Source organism: Bombina bombina, chromosome 1 (assembly GCF_027579735.1).
Source record: "Bombina bombina isolate aBomBom1 chromosome 1, aBomBom1.pri, whole genome shotgun sequence".
Lineage (NCBI taxonomy): Eukaryota > Metazoa > Chordata > Amphibia > Anura > Bombinatoridae > Bombina > Bombina bombina.
This window is the reverse complement of record NC_069499.1, coordinates 1,131,294,327-1,131,320,543: the sequence shown is the minus strand read 5'-3', so window position 1 is coordinate 1,131,320,543 and position 26,217 is coordinate 1,131,294,327. Positions and strand designations below refer to the sequence as shown.

General features: G+C 39.9%; 1 protein-coding gene across 1 annotated transcript in view; it reads left to right on the top strand.

Moving 5' to 3' along the window:
• The window catches only part of LOC128641577 (keratin, type I cytoskeletal 12-like), a 105,315-nt gene that overhangs the window by 52,424 nt on the left and 26,674 nt on the right, over positions 1 to 26,217 (top strand). The window contains exons 6-8 of the mRNA XM_053694119.1: positions 6,346 to 6,471; positions 6,883 to 7,103; positions 9,330 to 9,394. Of these exons, the coding sequence (XP_053550094.1) occupies positions 6,346 to 6,471; positions 6,883 to 7,103; positions 9,330 to 9,394 (412 nt within the window). The remainder of the gene's footprint in view (positions 1 to 6,345; positions 6,472 to 6,882; positions 7,104 to 9,329; positions 9,395 to 26,217) is intronic.

Sequence of the window (26,217 nt, the reverse complement as noted above, 5' to 3'; positions counted from 1 at the left end):
AACTTTACTCCCTTCTTAAAGAAGGGTTTGATGAAGGCATCATCTCTAAAAAAGAGAAAGAATACCTTTATCCAAAAAATCCCTGTCTGGCGTTCTATTATCACCTGCCTAAGGTCCACAAAAGTACTTCTTCACCCCCTGGTCGCCCCATTGTGGCAGGGATAGACAGCTTGACGGATCACCTTTCAGCTTATGTGGACTCTTTTCTGCAGAAACATGTTATCAATTTACCCTCATTTATCAGGGATTCTACAGATCTCCTGAATAAATTGAATAGTTTAAATATCACCAAAACAGATAATAGGCTGCGGTGGATTACAAGCGATGTAAGTTCGCTCTACTCCAATATCCCACATGATAAGGGTCTATCAGTGATACAATCATATTTGGCGACTGATATATACATGCCACCAAGACAACAACAATTTATTGGTGAAATAATTTATTTCATACTACACCACAATTATTTTCTCTATCAGGGGCAACACTACCTGCCATGGGCACCAGATTCGCACCCAGTTTTGCCAATCTTTATATGGGCAGATTTGAGGAGGCCCATATCTATGGGTCTCCTATGGGTGCGAGTCTGGTGTTCTATGGCCGGTATATAGACGATCTGCTGATTCTATTTAGGGGGACCTATGAAGAGGCTAAAACCTTCTCTATCTCACTTAATTCCAATGATTTTGAATTAGAATTCACTTCCAACATCCAGTCTAACATAATTGAATTTTTAGATTTATCTTTATCTTTTTCTACAACCGGTACAATCATGTCTGAAACTTTCTTCAAAAAAGTTGACTGCAATAGTTTTTTAAACTTTAGCAGTAATCATTATATGAGTTGGAAGAAGAACGTGCCTTATGGCCAATTTAGACGAATAAGACGCAATTGCAGCACCATTGAGAGCTATAAAAAACAAGCTCTGATTCTGAAGGATAGGTTCTTGGAAAAGGGTTATCCCTTGGATCTTATCCAGAAAGGATATCTTAGGGCATTGAATGACGATAGAAATACCTACCTGTTATCAGACAAGTCCCAAAAAAAGTCTAAAGAAAAAATGTCTGTTGAATATAACAAGACACCTATATTTATCACTGGATTCAACAACAATTATCGTGAGATTCAAAAAACTATAGCCAAACATTGGCCTATAATTTGTGATGATCCACATCTTAAGAGACTTGTCCCTTCCAAACCTAGGATTGTCTACAGAAGGGCGCCTACACTTAAAAATAAACTGGCCCCCAGCAAGATTGTGAGAGACAAGGTTATGGGTACTAATCATCACTTAGGCCTAAACAGGACCTTCTTAGGTAACTTTACTCCCCAAAGTGGAGTCTATAAATGTATGAAGCGTAAATGTAATATGTGTAAGGTCATTAAAAGTGGCACTACGACATTTTCTTCACACCAAACAGGGGAACAATTTAAAATTATCAAGAGATTATCTTGTGAATCTACTTATGTAGTTTATTTAGTGAACTGCCTTTGTGGGGATCAATATGTAGGGCGCACGAGCCGGACCATCAGGAAACGTTGGAATAAACACCTCTATAACGTCAAGAGAAAATATCTTAAACACAGTCTATCTAGACATTGTGCTTTTTCACACAAAGGAAGTGCGAAAACATTATCTGTATTACCTATTGAACAAATTTCCAGAAATAGTCATAACCCTCTTCTTAATTTACGCCGTAGAGAGACATACTGGATACACAAATTACATTCTTTAGTACCAGATGGTCTAAATGAATGTGTAGATGTGGCCGCCTTTGATATATGATGAAGGGGATTTGACATCATATACAGGAGTTATTACTTTTCATTTATTGATACCCCCTGGCACCATATGATATTATTTGTGGATACCTTATCATCAAGTTATATCCTAGGATACTGAGATTCTTCTCTTATACCTCACACAATGCTAGATTGCATTTAGCTGTTACAGCTATTAGCTGATTGGAGACTCCCTAGAATTGCTAGCTCCATTCCCACATAGATATAGTATCTATAGCCTCCCAGTTGCTCAGAGTACAGCCAGCTATACGCTTACACACTATATAATCTATTGTGATCTACACACAGTTATTTGAGAGATCACGCATAGATATGATAGGAGCATTTGTTCTATTCAGGGGTCTAGCCAAGTAGAGTTATTACAATTTTATTCTTTGGTCCATTGTTTCATACTTTCATTGATCAAACACATCAAATATAACATATTAGTTTTAATCATTATTACTTAACATCAACGTTATGACTTATGTAAATATAGATAATAACATCACAGATAATTAATAGTCTCACTATCACTATAGGGGACCCTATATATTATTTGTTCCTCATTTACACATATTCACATATTATTATAATTAATGTTCTATCACATTATCACCACTATATAGTAAAATACACATTGTGGTCACTATCTATACTAGACAATTCACATATGATTTTTGACATAAAGTCATTTAGGTTTTTGGACCTTAAAAAATATAATAGTTATAGATAGGAGTGTCACTTAATAAGAGGAGCACTTGGAAAAATATAAGCACCATATGCATTTAGAAGAGGGGGTTTTAATTTTTTAACAAACACACACTTATGGAAGATTTAGTTTAGTTTTCAATTAGGTACTAGCCCTTTGTATGACAAGAAGTTTACTCAATAACTTTTACACAATTTATATATAGTATTGTGCCACTATTGTATATACGGTACATTATTTTAATTATTATTTTCAAATACACATTGCTCACTGTTCACTAAGTATAAATAACCACTGGCAGACCATAATTTTAGGTCCACTAAAATATAGATAGACTTTTATTATAATATGTTATCGTCATAGTACCATCTACTAAACAATTAGACATACTAATTCTCTGAGATGGAACATAGACACCAGTTATTTATAGTTAAAGGATATCATTATCATATTAGCTAATAGCTTCTCATTATATCTAGTACTGTGCTGAATAGGTCTTATTGTACTTATAATAACACTAGTGGCTGGAACACAGCTAATCATTACATTGAGCCAAAAAGATACACAGACATATCAGGCTACAGCTCCTTACTTGCGCGTAGCGTGGAGCCAAATGCGTCATATGGTTCCTATGGTTACATTACTGACATGCGCATTAGCGCTAGTTGCACGCCATTTAGAAACTCTAATGGCATTTTGAAACAAAACAAATGTAAGTAACTGAATAGGCCTTATTGTACTTATATCAAGGCGAGTGGCTGGAACACAGCCAATCATTATATTGAGCCAAATAGTCACATAGACCTACTAGGTCACAGCTCCTTACTTACGCTTAGCGTTGAGCGGAATGAGTCATATGGTTCCTATGGTTACACTACTGACATGCGCACTAGAGCTAGATGCACGCCATTCAGAAAATCTAATGGCGATTTGTAACAACACAAAGTAAGTGATCCGTTTTAAAAATAACTTAAAGAACTTGGATTGATATGATATCACCATCAGTAGGAACAGTCTTGATTATGAAACTATAAGGCATGAGTATTGGAAACTTGTATGCTGGATAATATACGATCTTAATGAATGGAAAAGATAAATAGTGGCAATTAGGGATTTGAATGGGGCTTCATATGAATGAGTAGCTATATAAAAAGAAATAGCTAAATAAGAAACCTAATAGAAACAACTAAGGTGTTAATATACACATGTTTAGCCTAGACGTGGTATACAAATGGATTTTAGATTTGATTAAACTACTTACTATAAGCTAAGATGAATATTTGTTTTCCACATATATACAAAAGACATGCAAATCGTTGTTATATGCAATTGTATAAATTGATTTAGAATTGTTTTGAGCATTATTTGTTATAATGTGTATTTATTATTATTTTCATTTATTTTTGTATTATATAAAACATACAAATTGGGTTTACCTATGTTGTCAAAACAGATTTGTAACTAGGATACCTATGATGTCATAGATTACACCCACTACAAGTGATATCAATTATGTTAATTGGTTTGGTTAGGTATATGTAGCAAGTGTTTGGAAATCATTTTATTATGCCTGAGGAAACAGTCTGTGACTGAGAAACGCGTCGCTGTATTTTAATCTATGCCAGTAAAGTTGAATACTTTTTTATCTCAAACACTTGCTACTGTGTTTTATTTGGATTTTATTTGGATCTTCACTTGGTCCACTGGACCTCTGCGGTCTGCCTCCTGTGGAAGCCTTGTTACAGTCTGTTGGGTGACTTTATTGATCCCTTCCTGTCTGATTAGCATCAATGGAGATGCTTTACTTCTTGTGAGTATATATCTTACCATACACACCACTGCTCCTGGTATAAGACAGTACTAGGCCATATAGGCACCTCTGTGTCCCCTTGTGTTTCACTACAGATTATCCATCTTCAGCTTGAGAGGTCGGTCTGCTGGGTGACTGTTATAGATCCCAGACTGCTCCCATTGCACTAATTGGAGTGCTTCCTAGATTGTGAGTTTAATATAATACATTCTGATAGTTCAACTCTGTAGATCAAACAATATTGGGCCATGTGGCGCATCTGTCTTCTTCTTTGCTTATTTGTTCATCAGTTTGGCTTCTTGGCCATAATGGTTCCCTAGGGAGCCATTTCCCACCATAGTCATTTGTCCCTTGTTATGAATAGACCTTTGTCCTTCTGTTTTTCCACTTGTTTTTTTTGTAAGGCAGCTTTGATTTAGGTTGAGGATCATTGTTGTGCAATTCCTTAGCAGTCAAATATTTCTCAACCAGGTTCATCATTTCTTCTGGGTCTTTAGGATCCCCTTGACTGACCCAATGTCGAAGACCAGATGGCAGATTCCTGAGAAATCGATCCATTACAACCATTTCTATGACTTTTGTGGCTGAATTAATGTCTGGCAAAAACCATTTGTGAGCAAGTCTCAGCAGTTCATACATTTGTGCTCTTGTAGGTTTTCCCATCTCAAACATCCAATTATTAAATCTTTGGGCACGAATTGCAGGTATTACTCCCAAGCATGTTAGAATTTCAGTTTTTAGTTTCTTATAGTCTTGAGCTTGGCTGTGAGAAAAATCCTCATATGCTTTATAAGCTTCTCCACTAAGACATGGTGTGGGTAGCCTTGCCCACTGTTCAGGTGGCCACTGTTTCCTGGCAGCAATCCTCTCAAATGTTGTGTGGTAAGCCTCAATATCATCCATCTCTGACAACTTATGCAGAAAGTAATTTGCTCAGATATAGTACCCCCTATCCACAGTATGGGTAGCTACAGAAGGCTGTAGGACTTGCTGCAATACATTAACCAATGTAGCTCTATCCTCTCGCTGAGCATCCATTATGCTGCTTACTTGTGCAGACAGTAAGCGATTTGTCTCCTGCTGTACAGCAGTAGCTTGCACCAAAGTTTTCACCAGCTCCTCCATTTTTGTAAAAGTTCTCCACTTAAAAGTAACAGGTAACACCAAGGCAGGTATATGTTTAAAAGGTACAGTGTCACTTTTATTTCCAACAGTTTAAAGCAAAAGTTTTCTTAGTGCAGCTTGCAGAAAACTTTTATACCCACAGACAATATTTGTGCTATGCTCGCATTCTCCACCACCGCATTCTCCACCATATTGAAATGCACCCACTCCTAGTGCCTGGTTTAAAGGAAATAGCACAGTCCTCTAGGGTATAAAATGACACAGCCTTAATAAATGTAAACAGTCAGCTTTATTTTTCACGGTGTAAGTGCAGTTCACAGCAATGTGTGTTTTATAACAACTAAACACCCCCAAACTTACAAACAAAAACCTAGCTCAGTGTGAGCTCTTACTGATATAGTTTTACATCCCTTACTGAATCAAGGAAAACTAAACAAAACATGCTGTTTTTAGCAAACTCACTTTTTATCAGCTTTTCTCAGCTCAGCTGCAGTGTCTCTCTCCAAGTCAGAAACACTTTAGAGTCTCTCTCTCTCTCTCTCTCTCTCTCTCTCTCTCTCTCCATCTAGAAGCTGGAGAACAAATTACCCTCATTAAATTAAACACAGGTGAGAAAAATACCTTCCTGATTACTCACCTTCAGTGATGTGCAAACTGAGAAGTAGAACACTGGCCCACCCTCTCTCCAATGTTCCACCCATGGACCCAAAACTACAGCAGCTTAATTCCTAGTCACATTTCATATAATACAATTCCCTGGGGTTTTGAAATCAAATACACATTTCAACATAGTAGGAGAAATATAAACCTGATCACTCACAATTCCTTTCTCTCTGTCACAATATATATATATAAAATTACTATTGATTGTCTTTCACAAATCAAACAGATATTTTAACATCATTTTTTATTTCAGTCTAAGGAATCAATTATCCAGAACAGATCAAGAACAGAGTCTCTACAAATGCAAAATAGAGAAGTGGCTAAATTAAAAGGGGCGTTGCAAGATCTGGAGATTAAGCTGGAAGTTTTGCACAATATGGTATGGGGAGAATTTATTTGACTATTACATTTCTAATAAATAATAGTTGATGCCAATATAACTTTTAAAAAAACATACTATTTGGAGGTTAGCAAAGAAGCACTTTAACTAGACTGTGTGGATAAACTACTTAATTTTGAAAGAAGAATGTTTGGGAATTAAGTGATAATTTTCTGACTCCATAAATGATTTGATTTAGGCAAAAACAATCCCAGCATTCACTCTTTATATTATTGATAAGCCATGAAGAAGCTAAATTAAGTCTATATGGAACTGTGATAAAGTCTATGTCACTCCAGGCCATTTTAAAATAAAAGATTAGCACTTTCTTTTTAGTGAAAGAAAACATATTTTAATACAGAAATCCACTACTTTTTTTTTATATAATAACCATTGTGTTTTTCATCCTAGAAATTTACCCAGGAGGTCACACTATCAGAAACAGAAGCTAGCTTTAACTTCCAGTTACAGAATATCAAGGAACTTGTGTCCAGACGAGAACAGGAACTTGCAAAGATACGGAAAGAAATGGAACATCTGGTTTCTGACAGTCGAATATTGCACTATCTTAAAGATCTCCTGGAGATGGAAATAAAAACATATGGGATGCTTATGGATGAAGAAGAGATAATGTAAGAAAAATGTCTGATACAGAATAAAGTAATTAAATTACAATGAATTGCTTAATGAGACCCAAAATAGCCCATTATTTTATAACTATAAATGGCAAAAACCTCAAATATGAAGATAAAATAAACATATTAAACCATGTCTAAGTAGTACAGTATATGTTGTTTTACAGACATTTTTTTCTATGCCCATGCAAGAATACATGGAAATAATGTTTTACAAATCATCTTAAAACAAACTTACTAACACATGGTGGCTGCAGATCAATATTTTTTCAGAAAAAAAATGCGAGTATACACATAAATAATCAAATATTTTCAAAAAATATTTTTGATGTCAGAGGGCCGGACCAACTTAAAGTGATAGTAAATTTAAGTGTTTAACAAATGCTAGGATTTACCATCACTAAAATTAAAGTCTAGTTTCTGTCATTAATTACTAAAAAAACAGGTGCTAAACTCACCCTTTTTGTGCTGAAGTATATAGCTAAAATCAGTGCCTCCAGCCACCCATGACACAGTGCTCCTTTACCAATGAGGTGACAATTCCACCTCTAGCCATGCTAGGATGTCAGTTGACACACATGGCAATAGGTTTAGAGGTGGAATCGTCACCTCATTGAAGAAGAGCTCTGTGCCGGGGAAAGCTGGAGGTGCTGATTTTAGCGATATACTTCAGGACAAAAAGGGTGAATTTAGCACCTGTTTTTTTAATAATTGATGACAGAAACTTGAGTTTATTTTTAGTGATGGTAAATCCCAGCATTTGTGAAATGCTTGGATTTACCATCACTTTAAGGTACTGTGTGTCTCTTCATTTTTTTTCATTTGTGGCCACCTTGTTTTCTCACCCACCAGGAGGACCCAAAACCCATATTTTAAGCTCTGCTTTTTCATGGGGATGCAAAACATATGGCACTTATTATTAGCTCTGTTTCCCAGGGTCCACAAAACCTAGTGCAGAGGGCTGAGTGTGGCTCATAGGCAGCCATTTGGTCATCCCTGGTATAAGACGTAAATATTAGCTTTGCAATTAAATATATATGAGACCACTCCAATTTTTTCTTAAATCAGCATCTCTACATGTGTGGCAGCCATTCTATTTCAGTGTCTGTATCTGTTGAATTCCATCACAGACACAACTCATTCCACTAACTGATTAGGTACTGATTAGGTGATCACCTGAAAAACATCTGATGTCATCAAGTAACCTAAAAAAAAACTATAGCAAATTGCAGCTGGGGTGAAGAGCCCAGCAAGGACAGTACAAAACAGGCTCCTAGGGGCAGGGCTAAAGTTGTGCAAAGCTAGAAAAAAGCCCTTCATCAATGAGAAGCAAAAAAAGAGCCAGGCTGAGGTTTGCAAAGATCTTCTCTGATTCGTTGCATTTTTAGCTTTTCCCAGCACCTGGTTGTCTAATGGTTAGACAGAGACCTGGACAGGCCTACAAGCCACAGTGTCTCACACTCACTGTGAAATTTGGTGGAGGATCGGTGATGATCTGGGGGTGCTTCAGCAAGGCTGGAATTGGGCAGATTTATCTTTTTGAAGGATGCATGAATCAAGCCCTGTACAATGTTATCCTGGTAGACAACTTGCTTCCTTCTGCTCTGACAATGTTCCCAACTCTGAAGATTGGTTTAAAACAGGACAATGCTCCATGCCACACAGCCAGGTAAATCAAGGTGTGGATGGAGGATAACCAGATCAAGATCCTGCCATGGCCAGCCCAATCTCCAGACCTGAACCCCATTGAAAACCTCTGGAATGTGATCAAAAAAGACAAGCTGCTTGAATTTTTATGCCAGGAGTGTCAGAAAGTCACCCAACAACAATGTGAAAGACTGGTGGAGAGCATGTCACGATGCATGAAAGCTGTTATTGAAAATCAGGGTTATTCCACCTAATATTGATTTCCGAACTCTTGCTAAGTAAAAACATTAGTATTGTGTTGTTTGAAAATGAATATAAACTTTTCTTTGAATTATTCGAGGTCTGATAATACTGCATCTTTTTTATTATTTTGAGCAGCTGTCATTTTCTGCAAATAAATGTTTTAAATGATAATATTTTTATCTGGAACTTGGGAGAAATTTCAGTAGTTTATAGAATAAAAATGTTTATTTCACTCAAACACATAAATATAAATAGTAAAATCAGAGAAACTATATATATATAGAATAGAATAAGGATCCCTGTTTGTAACTAAATTTTCTACTTCCTTCTTAGCCTTGAAGAAGTAAAATCAGAAGCAACTTATAGAACTGCACAGCAGCTTTCAAAGTCCAAGCAAAGTAAGTTTATTTAATACAATACAGTAAAATAATATAATTAAATTACTTGGATATATGGAATGCATATTTTTGTTTTAAAAAAACAAGTCTAATTGCTAGATCCTAGAGTTGTAACTATAATAGAACTATTATGAAAATATTGAAGACCTTACTCTCTAAATCTCTATACTCAGAAGTAGTGATGGCGCGAATACTTCGCCAGCGAATAGTTCCCGGCGAACATAGCTTGTTCGCGTTCGCCACGGCGGGCAAACATATGCGATGTTCAGTCCACCCCCTATTTGTCATCATTGAGTAAACTTTGACCCTGTACTTCACAGTCAGCAGACACATTCCAGCCAATCAGCAGCAGACCCTCCCTCCCAGACCCTCCCACCTCCTGGACAGCATCCATTTTAGATTAATTCCGAAGCTGCATTCCAACGGCTAGATTTGGAGTTTGGCGGTAAAAGGGCTGTTAACGCTCCGCGGGTTTTTTTCTGGCCGCACCATAAATTTAACTCTGGTATCGAGAGTTCAAACAAATGCTGCGTTAGGCTCCAAAAAAGGAGCGTAGAGCATTTTTACCGCAAATGCAACTCTCGATACCAGAGTTGCTTACGGACGCGGCCGGCCTCAAAAACGTGCTCGTGCACGATTCTCCCATAGGAAACAATGGGGCTGTTTGAGCTGAAAAAAAACCTAACACCTGCAAAAAAGCAGCGTTCAGCTCCTAACGCAGCCCCATTGTTTCCTATGGGGAAACACTTCCTACGTCTGCACCTAACACTCTAACATGTACCCCGAGTCTAAACACCCCTAGCCTTACACTTATTAACCCCTAATCTGCCGCCCCCGCTATCGCTGACCCCTGCATTACACTTTTAACCCCTAATCTGCCGCTCCGTAAACCGCCGCCACCTACGTTATCCCTATGTACCCCTAATCTGCTGCCCTAACATCGCCGACCCCTATGTTATATTTATTAACCCCTAATCTGCCCCCCACAACGTCGCCGACACCTACCTACACTTATTAACCCCTAATCTGCCGCCCCCGCTATCGCTGACCCCTGCATTACACTTTTAACCCCTAATCTGCCGCTCCGTAAACCGCCGCCACCTACGTTATCCCTATGTACCCCTAATCTGCTGCCCTAACATCGCCGACCCCTATGTTATATTTATTAACCCCTAATCTGCCCCCCACAACGTCGCCGACACCTACCTACACTTATTAACCCCTAATCTGCCGAGCGGACCTGAGCGCTACTATAATAAAGTTATTAACCCCTAATCCGCCTCACTAACCCTATCATAAATAGTATTAACCCCTAATCTGCCCTCCCTAACATCGCCGACACCTACCTTCAATTATTAACCCCTAATCTGCCGACCGGAGCTCACCGCTATTCTAATAAATGTATTAACCCCTAAAGCTAAGTCTAACCCTAACACTAACACCCCCCTAAGTTAAATATAATTTTTATCTAACGAAATAAATTAACTCTTATTAAATAAATGATTCCTATTTAAAGCTAAATACTTACCTGTAAAATAAATCCTAATATAGCTACAATATAAATTACATTTATATTATAGCTATTTTAGGATTAATATTTATTTTACAGGCAACTTTGTAATTATTTTAACCAGGTACAATAGCTATTAAATAGTTAAGAACTATTTAATAGTTACCTAGTTAAAATAATAACAAATTTACCTGTAAAATAAATCCTAACCTAAGATATAATTAAACCTAACACTACCCTATCAATTAAATAATTAAATAAACTACCTACAATTACCTACAATTAACCTAACACTACACTATCAATAAATTAATTAAACACAATTGCTACAAATAAATACAATTAAATAAACTATCTAAAGTACAAAAAATAAAAAAGAACTAAGTTACAGAAAATAAAAAAATATTTACAAACATAAGAAAAATATTACAACAATTTTAAACTAATTACACCTACTCTAAGCCCCCTAATAAAATAACAAAGACCCCCAAAATAAAAAATTCCCTACCCTATTCTAAAATACAAAAATTACAAGCTCTTTTACCTTACCAGCCCTGAACAGGGCCCTTTGCGGGGCATGCCCCAAGAATTTCAGCTCTTTTGCCTGTAAAAAAAAACATACAATACCCCCCCCCCAACATTACAACCCACCACCCACATACCCCTAATCTAACCCAAACCCCCTTAAATAAACCTAACACTAATCCCCTGAAGATCTTCCTACCTTGTCTTCACCATCCAGGTATCACCGATCCGTCCTGGCTCCAAGATCTTCATCCAACCCAAGCGGGGGTTGGCGATCCATAATCCGGTGCTCCAAAGTCTTCCTCCTATCCGGCAAGAAGAGGACATCCGGACCGGCAAACATCTTCTCCAAGCGGCATCTTCGATCTTCTTCCATCCGATGACGACCGGCTCCATCTTGAAGACCTCCAGCGCGGATCCATCCTCTTCTTCCGACGACTAGACGACGAATGACGGTTCCTTTAAGGGACGTCATCCAAGATGGCGTCCCTCGAATTCCGATTGGCTGATAGGATTCTATCAGCCAATCGGAATTAAGGTAGGAATATTCTGATTGGCTGATGGAATCAGCCAATCAGAATCAAGTTCAATCCGATTGGCTGATCCAATCAGCCAATCAGATTGAGCTCGCATTCTATTGGCTGATCGGAACAGCCAATAGAATGCGAGCTCAATCTGATTGGCTGATTGGATCAGCCAATCGGATTGAACTTGATTCTGATTGGCTGATTCCATCAGCCAATCAGAAAATTCCTACCTTAATTCCGATTGGCTAATAGAATCCTATCATCCAATCGGAATTCGAGGGACGCCATCTTGGATGACGTCCCTTAAAGGAACCGTCATTCGTCGTCTAGTCGTCGGAAGAAGAGGATGGATCCGCGCTGGAGGTCTTCAAGATGGAGCCGGTCGTCATCGGATGGAAGAACATAGAAGATGCCGCTTGGAGAAGATGTTTGCCGGTCCGGATGTCCTCTTCTTGCCGGATAGGAGGAAGACTTTGGAGCACCGGATTATGGATCGCCAACCCCCGCTTGGGTTGGATGAAGATCTTGGAGCCAGGACGGATCGGTGATACCTGGATGGTGAAGACAAGGTAGGAAGATCTTCAGGGGATTAGTGTTAGGTTTATTTAAGGGGGTTTGGGTTAGATTAGGGGTATGTGGGTGGTGGGTTGTAATGTTGGGGGGGGGGTATTGTATGTTTTTTTTTACAGGCAAAAGAGCTGAAATTCTTGGGGCATGCCCCGCAAAGGGCCCTGTTCAGGGCTGGTAAGGTAAAAGAGCTTGTAATTTTTGTATTTTAGAATAGGGTAGGGAATTTTTTATTTTGGGGGTCTTTGTTATTTTATTAGGGGGCTTAGAGTAGGTGTAATTAGTTTAAAATTGTTGTAATATTTTTCTTATGTTTGTAAATATTTTTTTATTTTCTGTAACTTAGTTCTTTTTTTTTTTTTGTACTTTAGATAGTTTATTTAATTGTATTTATTTGTAGCAATTGTGTTTAATTAATTTATTGATAGTGTAGTGTTAGGTTAATTGTAGGTAATTGTAGGTAGTTTATTTAATTATTTTATTGATAGGGTAGTGTTAGGTTTAATTATATCTTAGGTTAGGATTTATTTTACAGGTAAATTTGTTATTATTTTAACTAGGTAACTATTAAATAGTTCTTAACTATTTAATAGCTATTGTACCTGGTTAAAATAATTACAAAGTTGCCTGTAAAATAAATATTAATCCTAAAATAGCTATAATATAAATGTAATTTATATTGTAGCTATATTAGGATTTATTTTACAGGTAAGTATTTAGCTTTAAATAGGAATCATTTATTTAATAAGAGTTAATTTATTTCGTTAGATAAAAATTATATTTAACTTAGGGGGGTGTTAGTGTTAGGGTTAGACTTAGCTTTAGGGGTTAATACATTTATTAGAATAGCGGTGAGCTCCGGTCGGCAGATTAGGGGTTAATAAGTGTAGGCAGGTGGAGGCGACGTTGTGGGGGGCAGATTAGGGGTTAATAAATATAACATAGGGGTCGGCGATGTTAGGGGCAGCAGATTAGGGGTACATAGCGATAACGTAGGTGGCGGCGATTTGCGGTCGGAAGATTAGGGGTTAATTATTTTAAGTAGCTTGCGGCGACGTTGTGGGGGGCAAGTTAGGGGTTAATAAATATAATATAGGGGTCGGCGGGGTTAGGGGCAGCAGATTAGGGGTACATAAGTATAACGTAGGTGGCGGTCGGCAGATTAGGGGTTAAAAATTTTAATCGAGTGGCGGCGATGTGGGGGGACCTCAGTTTAGGGGTACATAGGTAGTTTATGGGTGTTAGTGTACTTTAGGGTACAGTAGTTAAGAGCTTTATAAACCGGCGTTAGCCAGAAAGCTCTTAACTCCTGCTTTTTTCAGGCGGCTGGAATCTTGTCGTTAGAGCTCTAACGCTCACTGCAGAAACGACTCTAAATACCAGCGTTAGAAAGATCCCATTGAAAAGATAGGCTACGCAAATGGCGTAGGGGGATCTGCGGTATGGAAAAGTCGCGGCTGTAAAGTGAGCGTTAGACCCTTTAATCACTGACTCCAAATACCAGCGGGCGGCCAAAACCAGCGTTAGGAGCCTCTAACGCTGGTTTTGACGGCTACCGCCGAACTCTAAATCTAGGCCCAAGTGAGAGGAGGGACAGTGTAGCTGCTGCTGATTTAATAGGGAAATCGGTAGCTAGGCTAGTGTATTCAGTGTCCACTACAGTCCTGAAGGACTTATCTGATCTATGCTGCAAGGACAGCACCCCAAAAAGCCCTTTTTAGGGCTAGAACATCAGTCTGCTTTTTTTTTTTTCCTGTGTAATCCAATTGCAGTTGCCTGCCTGCCTGCCAGCGTGTGTGTCAGGCTCACAGCGTATAATGTGCCCACTTGCCCAGTGCCACCACTCATATCTGGTGTAACAGTAGTGTACATTTAAAAAAAAAAACACTTTTTTGACTGTGAAATAATAGCAGTCAGTTTCCTTCACACGTGTGCGTTTCAGGGCCTACCAGGGCACAGTGTCACACCAGTGCAACTCATATCTGGTATAACAGTAGTGTACATTAACCCCTAATGGCTAGATTTAGAGTTTTGTCGGTAACGACACGCGTAGCTAACGCTGGCTTTTTTCTGGCCGCACCTTTTAAATAACTCTGGTATTGAGAGTTCACAGAATGGCTGCGTTAGGCTCCAAAAAGGGAGCGTATAGCATATTTAACGCCACTGCATCGCTCGATACCAGAGTTGCTTACGGACGCGGCCAGCCTCAAAAACGTGCTCGTGCACGATTCCCCCATAGGAAACAATGGGGCTGTTTGAGCTGAAAAAAAAAACTAACACCTGCAAAAAAGCCGCGTTCAGCTCCTAACGCAGCCCCATTGTTGTTTATGGGGAAAGACTTCCTACGTCTGCACCTAACACCCTAACATGTACCCCAAGTCTAAACACCCCTAACCTTACACTTATTAACCCCTATTCTGCCGCCCCCGCTATCGCTGACCCCTGCATATTATTTTTAACCCCTAATCTGCCGCTCCGTAAACCGCCGCTACTTACATTATCCCTATGTACCCCTAATCTGCTGCCCCTAACACCGCCAACCCCTATATTATATTTATTAACCCCTAATCTGCCCCCCACAACGTCTCCTCCACCTGCCTACACTTATTAACCCCTAATCTGCCGAGCGGACCGCACCGCTATTATAATAAAGTTATTAACCCCTAATCGGCCTCACTAACCCTATAATAAATAGTATTAACCCCTAATCTGCCATCCCTAACATCGCTGACACCTAACTTCAAACATTAACCCCTAATCTACCGACTGGAGCTCACCGCTATTCTAATAAATGTATTAACCCCTAAAGCTAAGTCTAACCCTAACACTAACACCCCCCTAAATTAAATATAATTTAAATCTAACAAAATTAATTAACTCTTATTAAATAAATTATTCCTATTTAAAGCTAAATACTTACCTGTAAAATAAATCCTAATATAGCTACAATATAAATTATATTTATATTATAGCTATTTTAGGATTTATATTTATTTTACTGGTAACTTTGTATTTATTTTAACCAGGTACAATAGCTAAAATAGTTAAAATAATTACAAAATTACCTGTAAAATAAATCCTAACCTAAGTTACAATTAAACCTAACACTACACTATCAATAAATTAATTAAATAAAATACCTACAATTACCTACAATTAAACCTAACACTACACTATCAATAAATTAATTAAATACAATATCTACAAATAAATACAATGAAATAAACTAACTAAAGTACAAAAAATAAAAAAGAACTAAGTTACAAAAAAAAAAAATATTTACAAACATCATAAAAATATTACAACAATTTTAAACTAATTACACCTACTCTAAGCCCCCTAATAAAATAACAAAGACCCCCAAAATAAAAAAATGCCCTACCCTATTCTAAATTACTAAAGTTCAAAGCTCTTTTACCTTACCAGCCCTGAACAAGGCCCTTTGCGGGGCATGCCCCAAACAATTCAGCTCTTTTGCCTGTAAAAAAAAACACATACAATACCCCCCCCCAACATTACAACCCACCACCCACATACCCCTAATCTAACCCAAACCCCCCTTAAATAAACCTAACACTAAGCCCCTGAAGATCTTCCTACCTTATCTTCACCATACCAGGTTCACCGATCGATCCAGAAGAGCTCCTCCGATGTCCTGATCCAAGCCCAAGCGGGGGGCTGAAGATGTCCATGATCCGGCTGAAGTCATCATCCAAGCGGGAGCTGAAGAGGTCCATGATCCGGCTGAAGTCATCATCCAAGCGGGAGCTGTTCCGATCAGCCAATAGAATGCAAGCTCAATCTGATTGGCTGATCGGATCGGCCAATCGGATTGAACTTGATTCTGATTGGCTGATTCCATCAGCCAATCAGAATTTTCCTACCTTAATTCCGATTGGCTGATAGAATCCTATCAGCCAATCGGAATTCGAGGGACGCCATCTTGGATGACGCCCCTTAAAGGAGCCTTCATTCGTCGGTAGTCCGTCAGGCCAGCAGGATGTTCCGCGTCGGAGGTCTCCAAGATGGATCCGGAAGAAAGAAGATTGAAGATGCCGTTGATAGAAGACTTCAGCCGGATCATGGACCTCTTCAGCTCCCGCTTGGATGATGACTTCAGCCAGATCATGGACCTCTTCAGCTCCCGCTCGGATGATGACTTCAGCCGGATCATGGACATCTTCAGCCCCCCGCTTGGGCTTGGATCAGGACATCGGAGGAGCTCTTCTGGATCGATCGGTGAACCTGGTATGGTGAAGATAAGGTAGGAAGATCATCAGGGGCTTAGTGTTAGGTTTATTTAAGGGGGGTTTTGGTTAGATTAGGGGTATGTGGGTGGTGGGTTGTAATGTTGGGGGGGGGTATTGTTTTTTTTACAGGCAAAAGAGCTGAATTCTTTGGGGCATGCCCCGCAAAGGGCCCTGTTAAGGGCTGGTAAGGTAAAAGAGCTTTGAACTTTAGTAATTTAGAATAGGGTAGAGCATTTTTTTTATTTTGGGGGGTCTTTGTTATTTTATTAGGGGGCTTAGAGTAGGTGTAATTAGTTTAAAATTGTTGTAATATTTTTCTGATGTTTGTAAATACTTTTTTATTTTTTGTAACTTAGTTCTTTTTTGTACTTTAGTTAGTTTATTTCATTGTATTTATTTGTAGATATTGTATTTAATTAATTTATTGATAGTGTAGTGTTAGGTTTAATTGTAGGTAATTGTAGGTATTTTATTTAATTAATTTATTGATAGTGTAGTGTTAGGTTTAATTGTAACTTAGGTTAGGATTTTTTTTACAGGTAATTTTGTAATTATTTTAACTATTTTAGCTATTGTACCTGGTTAAAATAAATACAAAGTTACCTGTAAAATAAATATAAATCCTAAAATAGCTATAATATAAATATAATTTATATTGTAGCTATATTAGGATTTATTTTACAGGTAAGTATTTAGCTTTAAATAGGAATAATTTATTTAATAAGAGTTAATTAATTTCGTTAGATTTAAATTATATTTAATTTAGGGGGTTGTTATTGTTAGGGTTAGATTTAGCTTTAGGGGTTAATACATTTATTAGAATAGCGGTGAGCTCCAGTCGGCAGATTAGGGGTTAATTTTGAAGTTAGGTGTCAGCGATGTTAGGGAGGGCAGATTAGGGGTTAATACTATTTATTATAGGGTTAGTGAGGCGGATTAGGGGTTAATAACTTTATTATAATAGCGGTGTGGTCCGCTCGGCAGATTAGGGGTTAATAAGTGTAGGCAGGTTTAGGCGACGTTGTGGGGGGCAGATTTGGGGTTAATAAATATAATATAGGGGTCGACGGTGTTAGGGGCAGCAGATTAGGGGTACATAAGGATAACGTAAGTAGCGGCGCTTTGCGGTCGGCAGATTAGGGGTTAATTATTGTAGATAGCTGGCGGCGACGTTGTGGGGGGCAGGTTAGGGGTTAATAAATATAATATAGGGGTCGGCGGTGTTAGGGGCAGCAGATTAGGGGTACATGAGGATAACGTAGGTGGCGGTCAGCAGATTAGGGGTTAAAAAAATTTAATTGAGTGGCGGCGATGTGGGGGGACCTCGGTTTAGGGGTACATAGGTAGTTTATGGGTGTTAGTGTACTTTAGAGCACAGTAGTTAAGAGCTTTATAAACCGGCGTTAGCCCAGAAAGCTCTTAACTACTGACTTTTTTCTGCGGCTGGAGTTTTGTCGTTAGATTTCTAATGCTCACTTCAGCCACGACTCTAAATACCGGAGTTAGAAAGATCCCATTGAAAAGATAGGATACGCAATTGACGTAAGGGGATCTGGGGTATGGAAAAGTCGCGGCTGAAAAGTGAGCGTTAGACCCTTTCCTGACTGACTCCAAATACCGGCGGTAGCCTAAAACCAGCGTTAGGAGCCTCTAACGCTGGTTTTCACGGCTACCGCCAAACTCTAAATCTAGGCCTTAATGACCACAGCACTTTTCCATTTTCTGTACGTTTTGGACCAAGGCTATTTTTACATTTTTGCAGTGTTTGTGTTTAGCTGTAATTTTCCTCTTACTCATTTACTGTACCCACACATATTATATATCGTTTTTCTCGCCATTAAATGGACTTTCTAAAGATACCATTATTTTCATAATATCTTATAATTTACTATAAAAAATTTTATAAAATATGAGGAAAAAATGGAAAAAAACACACTTTTTTTAACTTTGACCCCAAAATATGTTACACATCTACAACCACAAAAAAAAAAACATGCAAAATAGTTTCTAAATTTTGTCCTGAGTTCAGAAATACCCAATGTTTACATGTTCTATGCTTTTTTTGCAAGTTATAGGGCCATAAATACAAGCAGCACTTTGCTATTTCCAAACCACTTTTTTTCAAAATTAGCGCTAGTTACATTGGAACACTAATATCTTTCAGGAATCCCTGAATATGCATTGACATGTATATATTTTTTTAGAAGACATCCCAAAGTATTGATCTAGGCCAATTTTGGTATATTTCATGCCACCATTTCACCGCCAAATGCGATCAAATACAAAAAATCGTTCACTTTTTCACAAATTTTTTCACAAACTTTCGGTTTCTCACTGAAATTATTTACAAACAGCTTGTGCAATTATGGCATAAATGGTTGTAAATTATTCTCTGGGATCCCCTTTGTTCAGAAATAGCAGACATATATGGCTTTGGCATTGCTTTTTGGTAATTAGAAGGCCGCTAAATACCACTGTGCACCACACATGTATTATGCCCAGCAGTGAAGGGGTTAATTAGGGAGCATGTAGGGAGCTTTTTGGGGTAATTTTAGCTTTAGTGTAGGGTAGTAGACAACACCAATTATTGATCTAGGCCCATTTTGGTATATTTCATGCCACCATTTCACCGCCAAATGCGATCAAATTAAAAAAAACGTTACATTTTTCACAATTTTAGGTTTCTCACTGAAATCATTTACAAACAGCTTGTGCAATTATGGCACAAATGGTTGTAAATGCGTCTCTGGGATCCCCTTTGTTCAGAAATAGCAGACATATATGACTTTGGCGTTGCTTTCTGGTAATTAGAAGGCAGCTAAATGCTGCTGCGCATCACACGTGTATTATGGTTAGCAGTGAAGGGGTTAATTAGGTAGTTTGTAGGGAGCTTGCAGGGTTAATTTTAGCTTTAGTGTAGAGATCAGCCTCCCACCTGACACATCAGACCCCCTGATCCCTCCCAAACAGCTCCCTTCCCTCCCCCACCCCACAATTGTCCACGCCATCTTAAGTACTGGCAGAAAGTCTGCCAGTACTAAAATAAAAATATTTTTTTTTAAAAAAATATTTTTTAGCATATTTACATATGCTGTGGTGTAGCATCCCCCCTTAGCCCCCAACTTCCCTGATCCCCCCCAAAACAGCTCTCTAACCCTCCCCATCTGCCTTATTGGGGGCCATCTTGGGTACTGGCAGCTGTCTGCCAGTACCCAGTTTGCAAAAAAAGGGCTTTTTTTGTTAGGTTTTTTTTTCTGTAGTGTAGCTCCCCCCCCCCCCACAGACAAACCCCCACCACCTTACTGATCGTTTTTTTTTTTACTTACTATCCCTTTTTTCAACATTTTTTATTACAGTTTTCTGTAGTGTAGCGGTTCCCACCCGCTCCCTCCCCGTGCACACGCCCGCCCCCGCTCTCCGTGCACGTGCGCACCCCCATCCATGCCCACGATCCCGCCCCCTCCACATGACCAGGGCCATAGATGGCCGCCACCTGCCTCCCTAGTCTGCTCCCACCCACCAACGAGTGGCTCTCTCTGCATCGGATGGCTACCAAAGGTTATTGCAGGATGCCTCCATATCGAGGCATCACTGCAATAACCGGAAAGCAGCTGGAGAGAGCCACACCGAGGACATGCAGGGTACGTCCTCAGGCGTCACCCTGCACGTCCTCGGTCGTTAAGGGGTTAAAAAAAACTAGAAATTTGACTGTGAAATAATAGCAGTCAGTTTCCTTCACAAGTGTGCGTTTCAGGGCCTGCCAGGGCACAGTGTCACACCAGTGCAACTCATATCTGGTGTAACAGTAGTGTACATTTAAAAAAAAAATACAATTTTGACTGTAATAGATTGAATAGCAGTTAGTTGTCTGCAAGCATGTGTGTCAGGCCTACAGCGTCTACTCTGCCAACTTCTGCCAGTGCACAGTGCAATTCATATCTGTTGTCACAGTAGCTTGCACGCATAGTACCACTAATCGAAAAAAAAATGACAGGCAGAGGCAGTCCACCCTGCAGGGGCCGTCGTGGTCGTGGTGCTGTGATTCCCTTTGGCCCTAGAATAATGCCCAGTGTTCAGAGGCCACGTACCCTGAACTCAAAAAGTTCTGAGGACATAGTTGACTGGCTAACACAGGACACCCAATCTTCTACAGCTTCCGCTCAGAACCTTGACGCACCATCCTCCTCCAGCTCAGCTTCGGCACCTCTCAAGTTACCACTTGCCCGCCTGCCGCCACCACCAACACTAGCACCACAGCTGCTTCACTTGATCTGTCAGAGGAGTTATTTACACATCAGTTGGATGAAATGAGTGATGCGCAACCATTATTGCCAGAGGATGTAGATAACAGGGATATGTCTCAGTCAGGCAGCATTACACACATGGACGTACTGTGTGATGATGATGATGTTGTACCCGCTGCTGCTTCCTTTGCTGAGTTGTCAGATACAAGTGAAGCGGTTGATGATGACGATGCGTCCGTGGATGTCACGTGGGTGCCCGCTAGAAGAACAGGGGGAAAGTTCAGATGGGGAGACAGAGAGGAGGAGGAGACGAGTTGGAAGCAGGGGGAGGTCATCGCAAGGAGCTAGTGGCACAGTCAGACAGCATGCATAGGCACCCGGGGTGCAGCATGCATAGGCACAGCCAGACAGCACGCCAATCAACGCATGCTGTTGCCACCACCAGAATGCCGTCATTGCAGAGCTCAGCAGTGTGGCATTTTTTTTGTGTGTCTGCCTCTGACAACAGCGATTCCATTTGCAACCTGTGCCAAAAGAAACTGAATCGTGGGAAGTCCAACACCCACCTAGGTACAACTGCTTTGCGAAGGCACATGATCGCACATCACAAACGCCTATGGGATCAACACATGAGTACAAGCAGCACACAAACTCAAAGCCACCATCCTCCTCCTGGCCCAGCATCTTCAGCCACGTCAACCACTGCTGTCCTCCTTGCCCCCTCTCAACCATCCGCCACTCCGTCTCTCGCCTTGAGCAGTTCCTGTCCACAGTCAGGTGTCTGTCAAGGACATGTTTGAGCGTAAGAAGCCAATGTCACAAAGTCACCCCCTTGCCCGGCATCTGACAGCTGGCTTGTCTGAACTCTTAGCCCGCCAGCTTTTACCATACAAGCTGGTGGAGTCTGAGGCGTTCCAAAAATTTGTAGCTATTGGGACACCGCAGTGGAAGGTACCCGGCCGAAAATTCTTTGCACAAAAGGCAATCCCCAACCTGTACTCGATTGTGCAAAAGGAAGTAATGGCATGTCTGGCACACAGTGTTGGGGCAAGGGTCCATCTGACCACTGATACCTGGTCTGCAAAGCATGGTCAGGGCAGGTATATCACCTACACTGCGCATTGGGTAAACCTGCTGACGGCTACCAAGCATGAAATGCGTGGCTCTGCAGAGGAGTTGGTGACACCGCCACGACTTGCAGGCAGGCCTGCTGCCACCTCCTCTACTCCTCCTACTCCATCCTCTTCCATAACCTCCTCGGCTGAGTCCTCTGCTGCTGCATCTTGCTCCACATCAACGGGGAGTTTGGTCTGTCACTGTGAAGCGGGCGTAACCCTTACACTACCTGATTGATACAACATCATACCTGATGTTTTAAAGCATGTTATTCCAAGCAATTTAGGAATGTTAGGTGATTTATGCCCTTTATGGATTAAAACCAGACTCTGCATCAACTATGTAATTTTCCATGGGAGTTTTGCCATGTATCCCCCTCCGGCATGCCACAGTCCAGGTGTTAGTCCCCTTGAAATAACTTTTCCATCAGTATTGTGGCCAGAAAGAGTCCCTGTGGGTTTTAAAATTCGTCTGCCTATTGAAGTTCGCCCGTTCGCAAACATTTGCGGAAGTTCGCGTTCGCTGTTCGTGAACGGAAAATTTTATGTTCACGACATCACTACTCAGAACAAATAATCTAAAATGATCAGGGTTCGACTGAGAATAAAAAGCAGTCATGAAAAAACTGAAGACCATAGAATGTACACACCACATTTTCTCAAGGGGATTTAAACTGCATTTCAGTTTAAAACAGTGTTTGACATAAAATACTATGGGCTAGATTACAAGTGGAGTGCTAAATTATCGAGCTCCCGAAAGCGGGCAAATTTCAAGTGACTGGTTATTGCTCCCGCAAGTTTGCAGTAGCAATTAGCGTTCCAAAAATGAACCCGAGATCAGATCTCTGGTTAATTTTCTAAAAGTGCCCAAATGCCCTCAAAATAGAGGGCATTATAGTATGTTATTTTTAAAAAAAGTAACATTTGTTTTTTAAAATTTAAAAAACTGCACTAGACCGTTTTGGGGCTTTAAAGTTGGTGGGAGTGGGGGTTAGAAAAAAAAAACGGCACTGAAAAGTGCCTTTACATTGCGGTCTATGGAAACTGTCGGCTAGATTACGAGTTTTTGTCGGTAAACTGTGCGGTGCTAACGAGCCTTTTTTTCTCACCGCTCACTTAAGACAATGCTGGTATTACAGGTTTATCTAAACCCGGTATTAGCCGCAAAAAAGTGAACGGAGAGCAAAATTTAGCTCCACATCTCACCTCAATACCAGCGCTGCTTACGGTAGCGGTAAGCAGGTAAAACATGCTTGTGCACAATTTCCCCATAGGAATCAATGGGGCAGATTCGGCTGAAAAAAACCTGCAAAAAAGCAGCGTAAAGCTCCTAACACAGCCTCATTGATTCCTATGGGAAAATACTTTTTATGTCTACACCTAACACCCTAACATGAACCCCGAGTATAAACACCCCTAATCTTACACTTATTAATCCCTAATCTGCCGCCCCCGACATCGCCGACACCTGCATTATATTATTAACCCCTAATCGGCCACTCCGGACACCGCCGCCACCTACATTATACTTATGAACCCCTAATCTGCTGCCCCCAACATCGCCGAACCCTACATTATATTTATTAACCCCTACTCTGCCGCCCCCAATGTCGCCGCAACCAAACTACATTTATTAACCCCTAATCTGCCGCCCACAACATCGCTGCCACTATAATACAATTATTAACCCCTAAATCTAAGTCTAACCCTAACCCAAACACCCCATAACTTAAATATAATTTAAATACATCTAAATAAATATTCCTATCATTAAATAAATTATTCCTATTTCAAACTAAATACTTACCTATAAAATAAACCCTAAAATAGCTACAATATAACTAATAGTTACATTGTAGCTATCTCAGGGTTTATTTTTATTTTACAGGCAAGTTTTTTATTTATTTTAACTAGGTAGAATAGTTATTAAATAGTTATTAACTATTTAATAACTTCCTAGTTAAAATAAATACAAATATACCTGTAAAATAAAACCTAACCTAAGTTACAATTACACCTAACACTACACTATAATTAAATAAATTACCTAAATTAACTACAATTAATTACAATTAAATTAAATAAACTAAATTACAGAAAAAACACTAAATTACAGAAAATAATAAAATAATTAAAAAAAAATTTAAACTAATTACACCTAATCTAATCCCCCTAATAAAATAAAAAAGCCTGCCAAAATAATAAAAATCCCTACCCTATACTAAATTACAAATAGCCCTTAAAAGGGCTTTTTGCAGGGAATTGCCACAAAGTAATCAGCTCTTTTAACTGAAAAAAAAGTACAATCCCTCCCAACATTAAAACCCACCCCCCACACACCCAACCCTACTCTAAAACCCACCCAATCCCCCCTTAATAAAACCTAACACTAACCCCTTGACGATCACCCTACCTTGAGAAGTCTTAGAACAGCTAATAGGATTGAGGTCGCATTCTATTGGCTGTTCCAATCAGCCAATAGGATTGAAGTTCAATCCTATTGGCTGATTGCATCAGCCAATAGGATTTTTTCTACCTTAATTCCGATTGGCTGAATTCTATCAGGAAATCGGAATTGAAGGGACACCATCTTGGATGACGTCATTTAAAGGAACCTTCATTCAGTCGTCGGATGAAGAAAGAAGAGGATGCTCCGCGTCGGATGTCTTGAAGATGGACATGCTCCGCGCCGGATGGATGAAGATAGAAGATGCCGTCTGGATGAAGACTTCTGCCCGTCTGGAGGACCTCTTCTTCCTGGCTTGGATAAAGACTTCTGCCTGTCTGGAGGATCACTTCGCCCGGCTTCGTTGAGGACTTCGGCCCAGTTGGGTGAAGACTTCTCAAGGTAGGGTGATCTTCAAGGGGTTAGTGTTAGGTTTTATTAAGGGGGGATTGGGTGGGTTTTAGAGAAGGGTTGGTTGTGTGGGTGGTGTGTTTTAATGTTGGGGGGGGGTATTTGTACTTTTTTTTACAGGTAAAATAGCTGATTACTTTGTTGCAATGCCCCGCAAAAGGCCCTTTTAAGGGCTATTTGTAATTTAGTGTAGGGTAAGGCTTATTAATTACTTTAGATAATTGTATTTAACTGTATTTAATTGTAGTTAATTTAGGGAATTAATTTAATTATAGTGTACAGGGAGTGCAGAATTATTAGGCAAATGAGTATTTTGACCACATCATCCTCTTTATGCATGTTGTCTTACTCCAAGCTGTATAGGCTCGAAAGCCTACTACCAATTAAGCATATTAGGTGATGTGCATCTCTGTAATGAGAAGGGGTGTGGTCTAATGACATCAACACCCTATATCAGGTGTGCATATTTATTAGGCAACTTCCTTTCCTTTGGCAAAATGAGTCAAAAGAAGGACTTGACAGGCTCAGAAAAGTCAAAAATAGTGAGATATCTTGCAGAGGGATGCAGCACTCTTAAAATTGCAAAGCTTCTGAAGCGTGATAATCGAACAATCAAGCATTTCATTCAAAATAGTCAACAGGGTCACAAGAAGCGTGTGGAAAAACCAAGGCGCAAAATAACTGCCCATGAACTGAGAAAAGTCAAGCGTGCAGCTGCCAAGATGCCACTTGTCACCAGTTTGGCCATATTTCAGAGCTGCAACATCACTGGAGTTCCCAAAAGCACAAGGTGTGCAATACTCAGAGACATGGCCAAGGTAAGAAAGGCTGAAAGACGACCACCACTGAACAAGACACACAAGCTGAAACGTCAAGACTGGGCCAAGAAATATCTCAAGACTGATTTTTCTAAGGTTTTATGGACTGATGAAATGAGAGTGAGTCTTGATGGGCCAGATGGATGGGCCCGTGGCTGGATTGGTAAAGGGCAGAGAGCTCCAGTCCGACTCAGACGCCAGCAAGGTGGAGGTGGAGTACTGGTTTGGGCTGGTATCATCAAAGATGAGCTTGTGGGGCCTTTTCGGGTTGAGGATGGAGTCAAGCTCAACTCCCAGTCCTACTGCCAGTTTCTGGAAGACACCTTCTTCAAGCAGTGGTACAGGAAGAAGTCTGCATCCTTCAAGAAAAACATGATTTTCATGCAGGACAATGCTCCATCACACGCATC